We start from the raw sequence: 13,080 nt of genomic DNA, 5'->3' as shown, positions 1-13,080 counted from the left end.
GAGACGTAATTGTAAGTGACTCTGCAGCTGATGCATAGTTCACACACCCTAGTCTCTGTAAGTCGCCTTGGATAAAGGCGTCTGCTAAATAAACAAATAATAATTTTGAAATGTCACATTTCTCATTAAGTATATGGAAAACTACAAAGTGGTGTGTAATTCATTATGTTCACATGACATTATTCAGCAGGTTTAATTCGAATTTATGATGCAAAACTTTTGGCCAGAGCTGTAGTTTTATTACATATTCCAATGTTGTTTTATAGTTCTGGATGAACCAGATTTCTAGTTTTGGATTGAATTTCATGCAAAAGCAAAGAGTTGCATTCAGACCAGAGTGCACAAGCATGCATGCCAGTATTGCCATTACAGAGCTAAACCATGCATCTCTTTCACTAAAACAGCGTTGAAGGTGTTTTGTTACCGGTTGAAATTTGAATAGGAAGCCCTTCAGTTTGGCACCTGTACCTGGTAACCACGTCCCACCAAGTTAAAAGGGTTACAGTGCAGGAAACACATTGCTTTACCTGGTCTGTACCTTGCGTTTTAGTCAATGCACTTTACAATTTTGTTTTGATTATGTTTTTTTTATTCATACAACCTATTCCTCAATCAGCTGGGAAAACCAAGAAATGTTTTTTTTTACTTTGTAGGCGTTCGGCAGCGTAAAAGACAACTGAGGTACTGACTGTCTCAATTGATCTGTGAATGTCTCTTGTGTCATTGCAGGCGACCATCATTGTCTTCCAGGCTATAGCTGATTACATGGTCGCGGTGCCTCTGGTCCAGGACGTGAACCTGGACGTGGAGCTCAGCTTGTCTGGCCGCAGCAAGCCTGTCAAATGGAAGATCAGCAACGACAATATCTACATGCCAAGGTCCGAGAAGGTAAGGAGAAGACGACTGGGAAAACCTTCTATCACGGGTTCAGTCATCACATCCTGGGGACTCTTTTAAAGAAGTGTAACCCTCCTTCCTCTGTGTCTTCAATAGAGCTCTCAGAGTCACGTCTAACCCGGGGGCAGTACGTAGGGTACACCACTAATCTGTGCACCCGCAACACTCCTGTGGATTTAAGAAATACCACCTGAATCAAGGAGGACGCTTCTGTAGTTAAATTCACTTGTTTCACTTCACAGCTGTGCGTCTGCTTTGTTACAGGCAAGGATCGACCAAGCATTCAACGTGACAGCTAAAGGCGTCGGCCAGGGCACCTTGACCGTGAGTACACCGGATAAGAGCCGAAGCCTTTGTCGACTTGAATACGATTTCTTTTCAGGTTGTGCCTTGGCATTTTGATTGATCGTTTAGAAGCTTTGGAGTGGAAGTCGGTGGCTGGGATTACCTCGTCTGGTGGTGTCTAGATTTTCACATTTTATCATTCGCTCCCAGCTTTTCCTATTGAATTTTTAGCCTGCATTTGGCCATAGTCTTTTTTAACCTTTCACTGTGCATGTATTAGTTTGGCGTTAGGCATGCTTTTAAGAGGTACACAACCGCTTCCTTTTCTAGTAGAACTGTGTGAGGTAGAAGCAGAGTTGTCGATAGCGAGTAAGGACTCATTCGAGGCTGTCGATCTGCACACACAAACTGAAAACACAACGGCGTTGAAATCAGATCAGATCGGATTCATTCTCCTAATGCAACTCCTTTAAATTGCCACCATGTGTTTGAAATGAATTCCCAGGTGATGACGTTCTACAATGCTATCCCAGAGGGGAAGTCGACCGACTGCAAAAACTTTGAACTGGATGTATCAATCACAAGACCCAATAACGGTACGCTGCCTTTCCCCCCTTTGAATCTCAAAGCATTTCAACGTGATCTCATCAAGTAACGGTTATAGTGTACAGCCCTGACCAAAGGTGCTGCATCACCCTATGGAATGAACTAACGTTGCTTCATAAAGTCGAATGAAACCTGCTGAACAATGTTAACATATTGAATTACACACCGCTTTGTAGTTTGCCGTACACTTAACGAAAAACTGACCAAAATTGTAAAATGCGACATTTTAAAAATCTAACATGAAATGCTGCACTACTATTATGGCTTCCGGTGGACTTCTGTGATTTTGTAGTTTATTTGATTGCATGATGTTAAATAACTCTAAATTATGTGCATATAGATGTTTAATCCATTGAAATATTCAGACTAGCGGGGCTTTTAAGGAGGGAGATACAATTAATCAATGATAAAAACAATATATATATAATTCATTTGTCAAATCATTTGACCCAGGTATTGTTTTTTATTTATTTTTTAATTTGATTTATAGCGAAAAAACCTGAAGGAGCCTTGGACACGCTAGAAATAAAAATCTGTGCAACGTAAGTGTGCCTTTCTTTTCTTTCTCCTGTGGAAATGGAATGCTTTCTAATTTTTCTGTTACCATGGAAATGGAATGCTTTGTAATTATTCTGCGTTACCGTGGAAATAGAATGCGTTCTTGTGCTTACCTCAAGTACTGTGCAAATAAAAAAATAATAATAATTGCCGGTAACATTTGATCTCCTGTCACATGGTTTCCTATGCCAGGTCATTTAGGAAGCCTATTGTTTTATATCAATGTTCAGTGTTTTTAATTATTACAGTTAAAAAAAGATTCACTTCATCTCATCAGAATGTAAACGATGATCCTGGAGGTATTAGAGGCTCTCTCTCTGTGTCGCCTCCTTGCCTGGTATTTATACTATAGTAGGCTCAGAGCATACACGACTGCAGCCTGTTTCTGTTATCTTACTATTTATCAATAGAAATTAATTATCCATCTGTCACTCCATTCAAGTGCAACCAACCCCTAACTACTCTCTTTTCCTATGACTCAGTCTGTGTATTTAATTCCGAGAATCTCATCTTGTTCTTCTGTAGCTATCTGGGTACAAGAGACGCCACGATGTCTATCGTTGATATCACCATGCTAACAGGATTCAGACCTGACAAGGACGATCTTGAAAAGGTAAGCCACCAGTCACCTCTCTCAATATAACTTCACAGGGACTGGGTGACATAGAGTCGCGTGCACATTTATCAGAACACCCCATTGCTTCTGTTATTTGGATTAGTTAGATCACTGATTACTGGTCGGAAATTGAAATTCTCACACCCAGAGGTTTTTGTGCAGGTAGCTACATAAATGATATGAATTAATATATCTAATTTGATAGAAGATTTCAGAGAGACCATCTCAATTAATATGGGCGCTTACATCGAATCTGGATTGACTGCAATGCATATTTTCGGATTGTTTTTCCTAACCAGATGACGAATGGAGTGGACCAGTATTTTCAGAAGTTTGAGATGGACACAGCTCTTTCAGATAAGGGCTCTCTCATCCTTTACTTTGACAAGGTACCCAGTCTGTTTTCCGTTAGCTGTAACTAGCTCACTAACATATTCATACATATTGTTCTTTTTGTTTGTTTGTGATTACAGCTATGGTCAAAAAGTTTTCACCCTAGAGAATTAACTAAATTTGCTTTATAAATGTCAAATGCAGCCTGCTGAATAATGCTACGTTAACATATTGAATTACATTCCGCTTTGTAGTTTTACATATAATAAAGAAAAACTTACAACAGAAAAATTGGACATTTCGAAATCTAAAATACTGTACTACTGTCATGGCTTCCGGTAGACTTTTTTCATTTTGTAGTTTCTTTGACATGATGTTAAATAAAAGATCTAAATTATGTTCATATCTGTTTGTTTTTTTTAAATGATGTCTGAATCCTAAAATAGTAGGTGGTGCAAAACATTTGGCCAGAGCTGTATTCTCTGAAGATGTTAATGTAGTATTGTTAAAAAAATGAGATCAGGGTTTATTTAATTTATTAAGAGGTTTATATCAACAGAAAAACTTTTGTAAAAGTTGGGTGGCTAATGGACTAAAAAGTTATTCAATAGGGCAAAAGTTCTGACTCCAGGCACTAACCTATTACTGGTTCGTATGTATTCTTAAAACACTTTTTTTAAAACCCTGAAAGTTGCGTGCAACGGATTGGCCGTGGTGCGATTGAGTGGCTGTTGAAACGGGTGCTCTGTGCTTGCAGATATCTCACAAGGTCAAGGACTGCATCTCTTTTAGAGTGCACAAGGAGTTTGAAGTGGGTCTGATCCAGCCAGCTGCAGTCACTGTCTATGAGTACTACGCCTTAGGTAAGGGTTTAAGAATGAAAAACTAGGTGCAGGTACCAAGATTAAGAAGCTTCTTTATAGCAAGCACACGTTTCAGATATCCCCTGCAGTCACTGTGTGCACAATTGTACTGTGTTAAGTTTCCTATGTGTGTGTCTACAGCTACATCCAAAAGTTTAGCATCGCCATATATATATGAACATAATTTAAATATTGTATTTAACATTGTGTAACCAAAGAAACTACAAACTGATATCGCAAAAGTCTACCGGAAGCCCTAATTTTAGTACAGGATTTCATGTTAGATTTTGATTTTAGTTTTGTGAAGCATATGGAAAAAACTACAAAGTGGTACTAATTCAACATGTTAACGTAACATTATTCAGCAGGTTTCATTCGACTTTATGAACAAGAATTAGTCAATTCTGTATAGAGGGTGATGCAGAGCTTTTGGCTGTCCATTATTACTGTACCTCCCCCTTTAAAAGAGTAGATACTATAACATTGAACTCTGTTTCCTGCCCTTACTGCTCTAGCTGTGGCAGCATTATCGCGGCTCAATGGAATTCTTCCACCTTTTCTTGGCTGGGTTAATGCTGACTAAGCCCCTTCTCATTGCAGAGAACCGCTGTATGAAATTCTACCATCCAGACAAAGAAAGCGGGCTGCTGAGCAAGATCTGCCAAGAGGAAGTGTGCAGGTGTGCCGAAGGTAGCTTCATCATGTTCTAATACGGAGCAGACCCAGATACTGATGCAGGGACGGAAACGAGACTCCCGGTGGATGGCAGTCCGATCCATTCCTGGTTTTACTATGCGGTTAATAATAAGACACACCTGAGCTTGTTATTATTATTATTATTTATTTCTTAGCAGACGCCCTTATCCAAGGCGTCTTACAATTGTTGCAAGATATCACATTATTTTTACATACAATTCCATTATTTTTTACACATTATCTTTACATACAATTACCCATTTATACAGTTGGGTTTTTACTGGAGCAATCTAGGTAAAGTACCTTGCTCAAGGGTACAGCAGCAGTGTCCCCCCACCTGGGATTGAACCCACGACCCTCCGGTCAAGTGTCCAGAGCCCTAACCACTACTCCACACTACTGCCTTATATCCATCCAGAGTCTTTCCCCATCCCTGTGATGCGATACAACCATGTGACATTTCTTTCTATCATACGAGTGAATTGCTCAGAACACCCCATTGCTTCTGGTGTTCTGGTTTGCTGTGCATATGAGATCAAACCACTGTGACTGCAACTCTTGGAAATGTGTCAAAAATAGGCAAATTAATGATTGTCTGATTTAATTGATGACTTTAATAGGCCACACGTGCAATTCATTTAAAACAGTCAGAGAAAAGGAACACAGAGCCTCAGATGGTAAAATGCAGGAGACTTTTTAGAAGTTGTTTAAGACGCCTGATTAAAGCACAAAGCGGTCTAACATTTTCACACATGAGCACCCGTTATTTCTATATCACCAATTACTGACCGGAAATTGAAAATCTCACCCCCAGAGGTTTTCATGCAGGTAGGTATATGAAAGATATAAATGACAAATCTTGAGGTGTTCCAATAAATTTGCACGACTGTACATAAAATATCACTTTTGTCTTTTTTTCTTTTTTTTAAACCCCTCACAGAAAACTGCAGTTTACAGAAAAAACAAGATCGTAAAATCACTGTGAATCAGAGACTTGACATTGCTTGTGAACCTGGAACGGAGTACGGTAATTAAACATGTCAATTAAACATGATGTCACTGAGAAAGACATGTAAATCAACACCAAATAGCAAAGACAGCCATTCTGTATATAGAAACACATATCAGAGGGGTCCCGGAAAGACTCACTTGGTAAAGTGGAGCTCAAGGGTGTAAAGAGGGGATTGGATTGGCTCGGCAGTGGGATTGAACAACACCCACTGACTTTCAGCTCTCCTGAGCTGTGGAATAACGTGTTGATTCAGGGTTAGCTGTGCTTTCAATAGTGATTAAGCTGAGTCGATCTGGCCTTGGTGTTTTGCTTTGTTGCTGGTGTTTGTTCTAATGATTCATTGTGTCTCTCTCTCAGTGTACAAAGCCAAACTAGTGAGCGCCAGACGAAACTCAACATATGATTACTACACCATGGTCATTGAGCAAATTATCAAAGAAGGTAACCTCCATTCTTTCTATTGACTTTGTGCTCGTTTTGTGTTTGAAATGTGAACAGTTTATATTCCTGGCTAATACAGAGAGCTGTAAGGGTTAAATATGAGTGACTTTACTGTTATTATTATTAATTTCTTAGCTGACGCCCTTATCCAGGGCGACTTACATAAGACGACACTTATTAATTAAAAGAATTAAAAAAAAAAAAAAGTGTTGATGTCTTAAACAGAAAAATAAATAAAGGGGATTAATAATGGGGCAATTGTATCAAAAAAATAAATAGCGTTCAGTAAATTTGTTGAAATTGATTTGAAAGTCTATTGTTCTATCCAGAGCAGAAAGATAGTTGATGGTTGTTTAAAAAAAGAAATACATAAATGAAAAAGAAACAGAGTTCCTTCCCTCCAGAGTTTCCAAATGAACTCAGTTGGGTTGGTTTAGAAACCAAACATGAGAGTATACCTTGAAGCAAGCTGCAGGTATCTGCACGGGTTTGTGTTTGCTGTCTGATCATGTTCTCTGATCTCTGAGAGGTGATTTCTCTTGAAGCAAGCTGCAGGTATCTGCACAGGTTTGTGTTTGCTGTCTGATCATGTTCTCTGATCTCTGAGAGATGATTTCTCTTGAAGCAAGCTGCAGGTATCTGCACGGGTTTGTGTTTGCTGTCTGATCATGTCCTCTGATCTCTGAGAGATGATTTCTCTTGAGGCAAGCTGCAGGTATCTGCATGGGTTTGTGTTTGCTGTCTGATCATGTTCTCTGATCTCTGAGAGGTGATTTCTCTTGAGGCAAGCTGCAGGTATCTGCATGGGTTTGTGTTTGCTGTCTGATCATGTCCTCTGATCTCTGAGAGATGATTTCTCTTGAAGCAAGCTGCAGGTATCTGCACGGGTTTGTGTTTGCTGTCTGATCATGTCCTCTGATCTCTGAGAGATGATTTCTCTTGAAGCAAGCTGCAGGTATCTGCACAGGTTTGTGTTTGCTGTCTGATCATGTCCTCTGATCTCTGAGAGATGATTTCTCTTGAAGCAAGCTGCAGGTATCTGCACAGGTTTGTGTTTTCTGTCTGATCATGTCCTCTGATCTCTGAGAGATGATTTCTCTTGAAGCAAGCTGCAGGTATCTGCACGGGTTTGTGTTTGCTGTCTGATCATGTCCTCTGATCTCTGAGAGATGATTTCTCTTCCAGGGAGTGATGAAAATCCTTTACACAAGAAGAGAGACTTCATCTCCCACAGCAGTTGCCGAACAGCCCTGGACCTGCAGGAGGGCAGGTACTACCTAATCATGGGCAAAGATCAGGATCTGTGGAGACTGGGAAGCGGGTGAGTACCCAGAGCTGCTCATTACTAGAGGCAAGCGGCTGAACCTTAATGAAATATTACTGTACTACTATTATTATTATTATTATTATTTATTTCTTAGCAGACGCCCTTATCCAGGGCGACTTACAATCGTAAGCAAAAACATTTCAAGCGTTACAATACAAGTAATACAATAAGAGCAAGAAATACAATAACTTTAGTTCAAGTAAAGTACAAGTTTGACAAACCACAATTCAATAATACAGCAGGTAATAGTGATAGTTACATCAGGATATGATTAAATAGTGATAGTTACATCAGGATGTGATTAAATACAAAGTACTACAGGTTAAAAACTTGGCAGATTACAGTATTCTGAAGTACAGGATTAAATGCAGTAAAATAGGGGCTGATAAGAGCAAAATAAAACACATTTACATGAAGGGTGATAGTGTCCCAGGATACAAACAGAGGAGTTCTACAGGTGCTCTTTGAAGAGGTGAGTCTTAAGGAGGCGCCGGAATGTGGTCAGGGACTGGGCAGTCCTGACATCTGTAGGAAGGTCATTCCACCACTGCGGAGCAAGGGTGGAGAAGGAGCGGGCTTTGGAGGCAGGGGAGCGTAGCGGTGGTAGAGCTAGTCTTCTAGTGCAGGCGGAGCGGAGAGGTCGAGTGGGGGTGTAGGGAGAGATGAGGCTATTATGGCTTCCGGTAGAAGTTTGCTGAATCATTTTGTAGTTTCTTTGATTACACGATGTTAAATAAAAGATCTAAATTACATTCATGTAGTTTTTTTTTCTTTTTTAAATGATGTCTCAATCTGAAAATTCTAGGTGGTGCAAAACCTTTGGCCACAGCTGTCCACCCAGTGTATTAACTTATCCAGACGCCTGTGGTAATACATGGAAAACATGTGTTTTTTTTTTAAAAGCAATCTGATCACACCGTTGGTCATCTTTTGCAGGATGAGCTACATCCTAGGAGGCGGGACCTGGATAGAGTGGTGGCCGACCAATAAGGAATGCCAAGAACATAACATGCTCGCCACATGCCAGGACATCCAATCATTCGCAGACGAAATGGTCTTCGGCTGCCCCAGTTAAACACTGTGTGTGGGGCTAATCTGGCACTAAGGAGTGCAGAGTCTTTTACCATATGTTCTTGCCTAAAATCAATTCTCACACATTAACGTTTGTTATTATTATTATTATTATTATTATTATTATTATTATTATTATTATTAATAATAATTTTTCCATTGCTGATTCAGGTAATGCCATTAACACAATAAAGATTATTAAAAAAAAAAGAAAAACTGCTTTGTGTTTGTGAAAAGGGATTCCTATTTATTATTATTATTTAGCAGACGCCTTTATCCAAGGCTTACAGAGACTCGGGTGTGTGAACTATGCATCAGCTGCAGAGTCACTTACAACTACGTCTCACCCGAAAGACGGAGCACAAGGAGGTGAAGTGACTTCCTCAGGGTCACACAGAGTCCGTGGCTGAGGTGGGATTTGAACCGGGGACCTCCTGGTTACAAACCCTTTTCTTTAACCACTGGACCACACAGCCTCTCTGGAAGACCACGGTCCTTAAACTTTGGTTAATTACAAGTGTCAGAGACAACAACAATCGTTTATGGATGTTTAAGCATGAGTCCGGATTGCTGGTTATTACAACGAACAAATCATCACGCATTCTCTGTTTATTTCAATAGCCTACCAGCAAATTCCAGCAACTGGGATTCACAAAGCAAAAATCAAAACACTTCTTCGCATAAGTGTCGTGAACACGTTAGCCTGACGCCACAACGGTATTTACAGAAGGATATAACTGAGGGAAACGAAATCCTGTTTTAAGTAAAACGCTTAAGTAAAAGGTTTTTTTTTAAACTCACGTTGAAACGGCTCTCAAATACCAACCCCTCCTCTCATCAGCTCTCGGTTTGGGAAGCGAAACATTCAGACAGCGAGCTTTCACACTGCCACGCCCCGTAACTACATCCCTCTTCTGTGAATGGACAGCTAAATCGAAATCTCTGCTATCATTGGTTGCTTCAAGTGTCCAATAAACGAAACCCACTGATGTTGCGAACTGAAGTTTCCACCTATCGCTGTCCGTTTATTGCTTTTATAAAACCTTGAAGCAGCCAATGATAGCGCTAGCAGGGATGGACGGCACACACACACACACACACACACACACACGGCTTCCAGGGCCGTGAAGCACTGTAATGACTCTGTGAAGAGGCGTCCTATGACATGCAAATGAGATATCTCATGAATGCTTCATCTCTTTCGACAAGATGAGACCTACTCGTTGTTTTTTTTAGTGTGAGCAATTATCTATGATTAAGACATTTGTATTGTAAAGCGAATACCTGAACTCAGCCCAAGAACAGTTAGGGTAGCATTTTCAAACTAAAATATTATAAGGCCTGTTCACAACATATATATATATATAATTGAGATCCTTTGTTTAACATCGTGTAATCAAAGACACTGCAAAAGGATATCGCAAAAGTCTACCTGAAGCCATAATAATAGTACAGTATTTCATGTTAGATTTCGAAATGTCACATTTTTCAATTTTAGTCAGTTATTCTACAAAGCAGTATGTCATTCAAAATGTTACCGTGACATTACTCAGCAGGTTTCATTCGACTTTATGAAGCAGCGTTAATTCATTCTATAAGGTGATGCAAAACTTTTGGCCAGAGATGTAATCACTAACAGAAAAATGAGGTTTCAGTCATATAAAAAAAAATCGCAAACACACCAAATTGAACCAAAAAATATTCATTTTAATCTTGAACAACACTTAGGAAATGAACATCTACAGATTTTAAACATTTTATCACTGATGTAATTTTGCACGTTTGTGCGTCTAAATATCCGCACATTAAAATAAACACTAAGGTGTGTTTGGAAGCTGCTGAAAGAGCTTTCTTTTTACTTCAGGTACATTTACAGTGAATAACGAGGCTACAAACTAACAGCCACTGTTAAAGTTAACTGTGGTCTAATAGGACAGAAGCGCTGCGTTGTTAAATGTGAGTCGTGTGATCATAGGGGTGCAACAGAACCACACTGCTGGTCACACAGAAAGTTGTATTTTTTAAAATCAATGCAGTTATTTAATGTCACGTCTTACACATACATTACAATAGTGTACGTTACACGACTTTTAGGTTACAGTTTGCAGGCATGCGTCATTTTCCAAAAAAACAGAACTGATGACAATACAGATGACCAACTCCGTAGAATACGGCACAATAGGGAAATATATAGGAATACAACGCGTCATTAAAGGATTTTTAAGTCACTTCTATTGCATCGTGACGGGTCCGCCTCTGTCCGTGTGCCCGGTTCCCAAAGCGAGCCCCAGTCTCCTGTAGACCCCGCTCAGCCATTCCTTTGTGAATACAAAGTCCGAAACACCCACGAGTTCACCGAATTGTTGGGAAACCTTCAGAACTATTTCATCAGGGACTGGAATGCGCCTCTCCACAGCAATGCTCATCAGCCAGAGAAACACAGAATTCTCCACCTGAAGCACTTTGGGCTTCACACACCCCGATGACGTTTTAACACTCGGTTTTACATTAAGAACAGATCCCGCGTTCTTGCTGCTATCTCCATGGGTCAGAACCCCGCATGGATGCTTGGGTGCCAACCGAGTTCCATGTGTTGTGCGTTCCTCTACGTCACAGCGCTTTCTCTTACATACGGGTGCTCTGGTGTCCTTCGTCACAATCAGACTGCAGGTTCTGCTCCCGTTGGCTGTTTCAGGTGAAGGTGCGCAGAGTTTATTTGTATCAACAGCCACTGCAGCTGTATTTGTAGAAATATTTGCCTCCTGTTGTCCATTCAGTAGCGCTGGTATTTTCTCAAGCATTTTGTCTTTCCTGTCATTCGGGCTTGTCTTTTTAACTTGGGTCGGGTTGCCAGTAGCTTTATTCTCTGTAGAAAGCCATTTCTCCCGGTCCCTGATGATTCTGCTAACCGTGACATGATGCGCCTTTACGCCGTAGTTGAGCTGGAACGTGTCGGCAATTTCTCGGTATGTTTCTCCAGGGTTGTTCTCCCAGTAAAGACATATTTCCCTTTTCATGACGCGGGATATGGTGACTCTCGTCTTCCGTTTCACCGGTCCGAATTCCATCGTGTGGTTCCAAATCTGCTCTCCCTGCAAACAGTCCTTCTCTCGGGTGCAGCTCATCCAAGTGTGCCCCCGGGTGTCTCTCCCCCTGCCGTTTATAGAGAGGACCGCACTGGCCATTCACACCTGGGCTCCACTGGTGCGAAATGCTTTTGGAATCTTAAGATATGCAAATGTTAAATACCTCAATTAACCCGATCCCTTTGACACGGGTATGTTTTTAACTGTTGTGTTTGACAATATTATTTGTGTGTTTTTAATGATTCCGTTTTAAACACAGCAAATATATACAGTGCATCCGTCCCGTTTTACTGTAGCCAACCCCTTAGAAATGGACTTCCATATTGTGCAGAGAATCTATTCATAAATCTATGTAGCTATGATGAAGATACTACTGGAAACCTGCGCGCTGATACAGAATACAAGTGTTAACATCGCTTTACATTAAGAATAGCAGTCAGCCATTAAGGAGATTTTAGTACAATATATGCCGTAAGAACGTATAGCTTTGGCCAAAAGTGTTGCATCACCCTACAAAATGAACTCATGTTGCTTCATAAAGTCGAATGAAACCTGCTGAATAATGTTACCTTAACGTATTGAATTACACGCTGCTTTGTAGGTTTCTATACTTAACGAAACACTGACAAATGTAAAAATGTGACATTTTGAAATCTAACATGAAATACTGTACTACTATTATGGCTTCCTTCCTGTAGATTTTTGGATATCATTTTGTAGTTTCTTTGATTACATGATGTTAAATAAAATATACAAATGATGTTCATATATATATATATATATATATATATATATATATATATATATATATATATATATATATATATATATATATATATATATATATGGCCATAACTGTATGTATTACAATTCCTGGGTTAAGAATACATCTTATGGATCTGTTTGTGTTTAATTTTAGATGCACCAATTAAACAATACAGTGTACAGAAATACTGTAAGAAGTTTCTAATGTGTTTCAGTTTAGTTCTTCAGCATGCTGTTTGCAATGCACCCTTCGCATTTTATAAATAAGATATGCATTGTCCAATAGCACGCAATGTTAATATTGAATGCGTTGTAATGTTTCAAAACTGCTAGAGGCGTGTGTCCCTGTATAGCGGCCATTCACACAAGGGCTGCAGGCCTTTTGTTCTTCAAAGCAGGTCCAGATGGCCAATATGACCTCTTTAGTCTTTAATGCTTTACAATCGCCTCGTTTAAAAGCGCAGCTCTCTGAAAACAAAGGCGTTTGATGACTGTGTTTTATAGTTACATACACAGTAAATAAA

General features: G+C 39.8%; 1 protein-coding gene across 2 annotated transcripts in view; it reads left to right on the top strand.

The window, feature by feature from the left end:
- LOC131706606 (complement C3-like) overlaps nucleotides 1-8,925 on the top strand; it is a 30,978-nt gene extending 22,053 nt beyond the window's left edge. For both annotated transcript variants that reach the window (XM_059008005.1, XM_059008004.1), the window contains exons 30-41: nucleotides 730-888; nucleotides 1,162-1,221; nucleotides 1,688-1,778; nucleotides 2,279-2,330; nucleotides 2,872-2,959; nucleotides 3,262-3,351; nucleotides 4,053-4,158; nucleotides 4,759-4,848; nucleotides 5,795-5,881; nucleotides 6,224-6,307; nucleotides 7,493-7,628; nucleotides 8,571-8,925. In XM_059008005.1, coding sequence (XP_058863988.1) covers nucleotides 730-888; nucleotides 1,162-1,221; nucleotides 1,688-1,778; nucleotides 2,279-2,330; nucleotides 2,872-2,959; nucleotides 3,262-3,351; nucleotides 4,053-4,158; nucleotides 4,759-4,848; nucleotides 5,795-5,881; nucleotides 6,224-6,307; nucleotides 7,493-7,628; nucleotides 8,571-8,709 — 1,182 coding nt within the window. In that variant the 3' untranslated portion in view covers nucleotides 8,710-8,925. The remainder of the gene's footprint in view (nucleotides 1-729; nucleotides 889-1,161; nucleotides 1,222-1,687; nucleotides 1,779-2,278; nucleotides 2,331-2,871; nucleotides 2,960-3,261; nucleotides 3,352-4,052; nucleotides 4,159-4,758; nucleotides 4,849-5,794; nucleotides 5,882-6,223; nucleotides 6,308-7,492; nucleotides 7,629-8,570) is intronic.
- The last annotated feature ends 4,155 nt before the right edge of the window (nucleotides 8,926-13,080 follow it).

The sequence above is a fragment of the Acipenser ruthenus genome, chromosome 36, assembly GCF_902713425.1.
Source record: "Acipenser ruthenus chromosome 36, fAciRut3.2 maternal haplotype, whole genome shotgun sequence".
In the NCBI taxonomy this organism is placed as follows: Eukaryota; Metazoa; Chordata; class Actinopteri; order Acipenseriformes; family Acipenseridae; genus Acipenser; species Acipenser ruthenus.
Note: the sequence above shows the minus strand (reverse complement) of the source record. Positions and strands in the feature narration are given on the sequence as shown.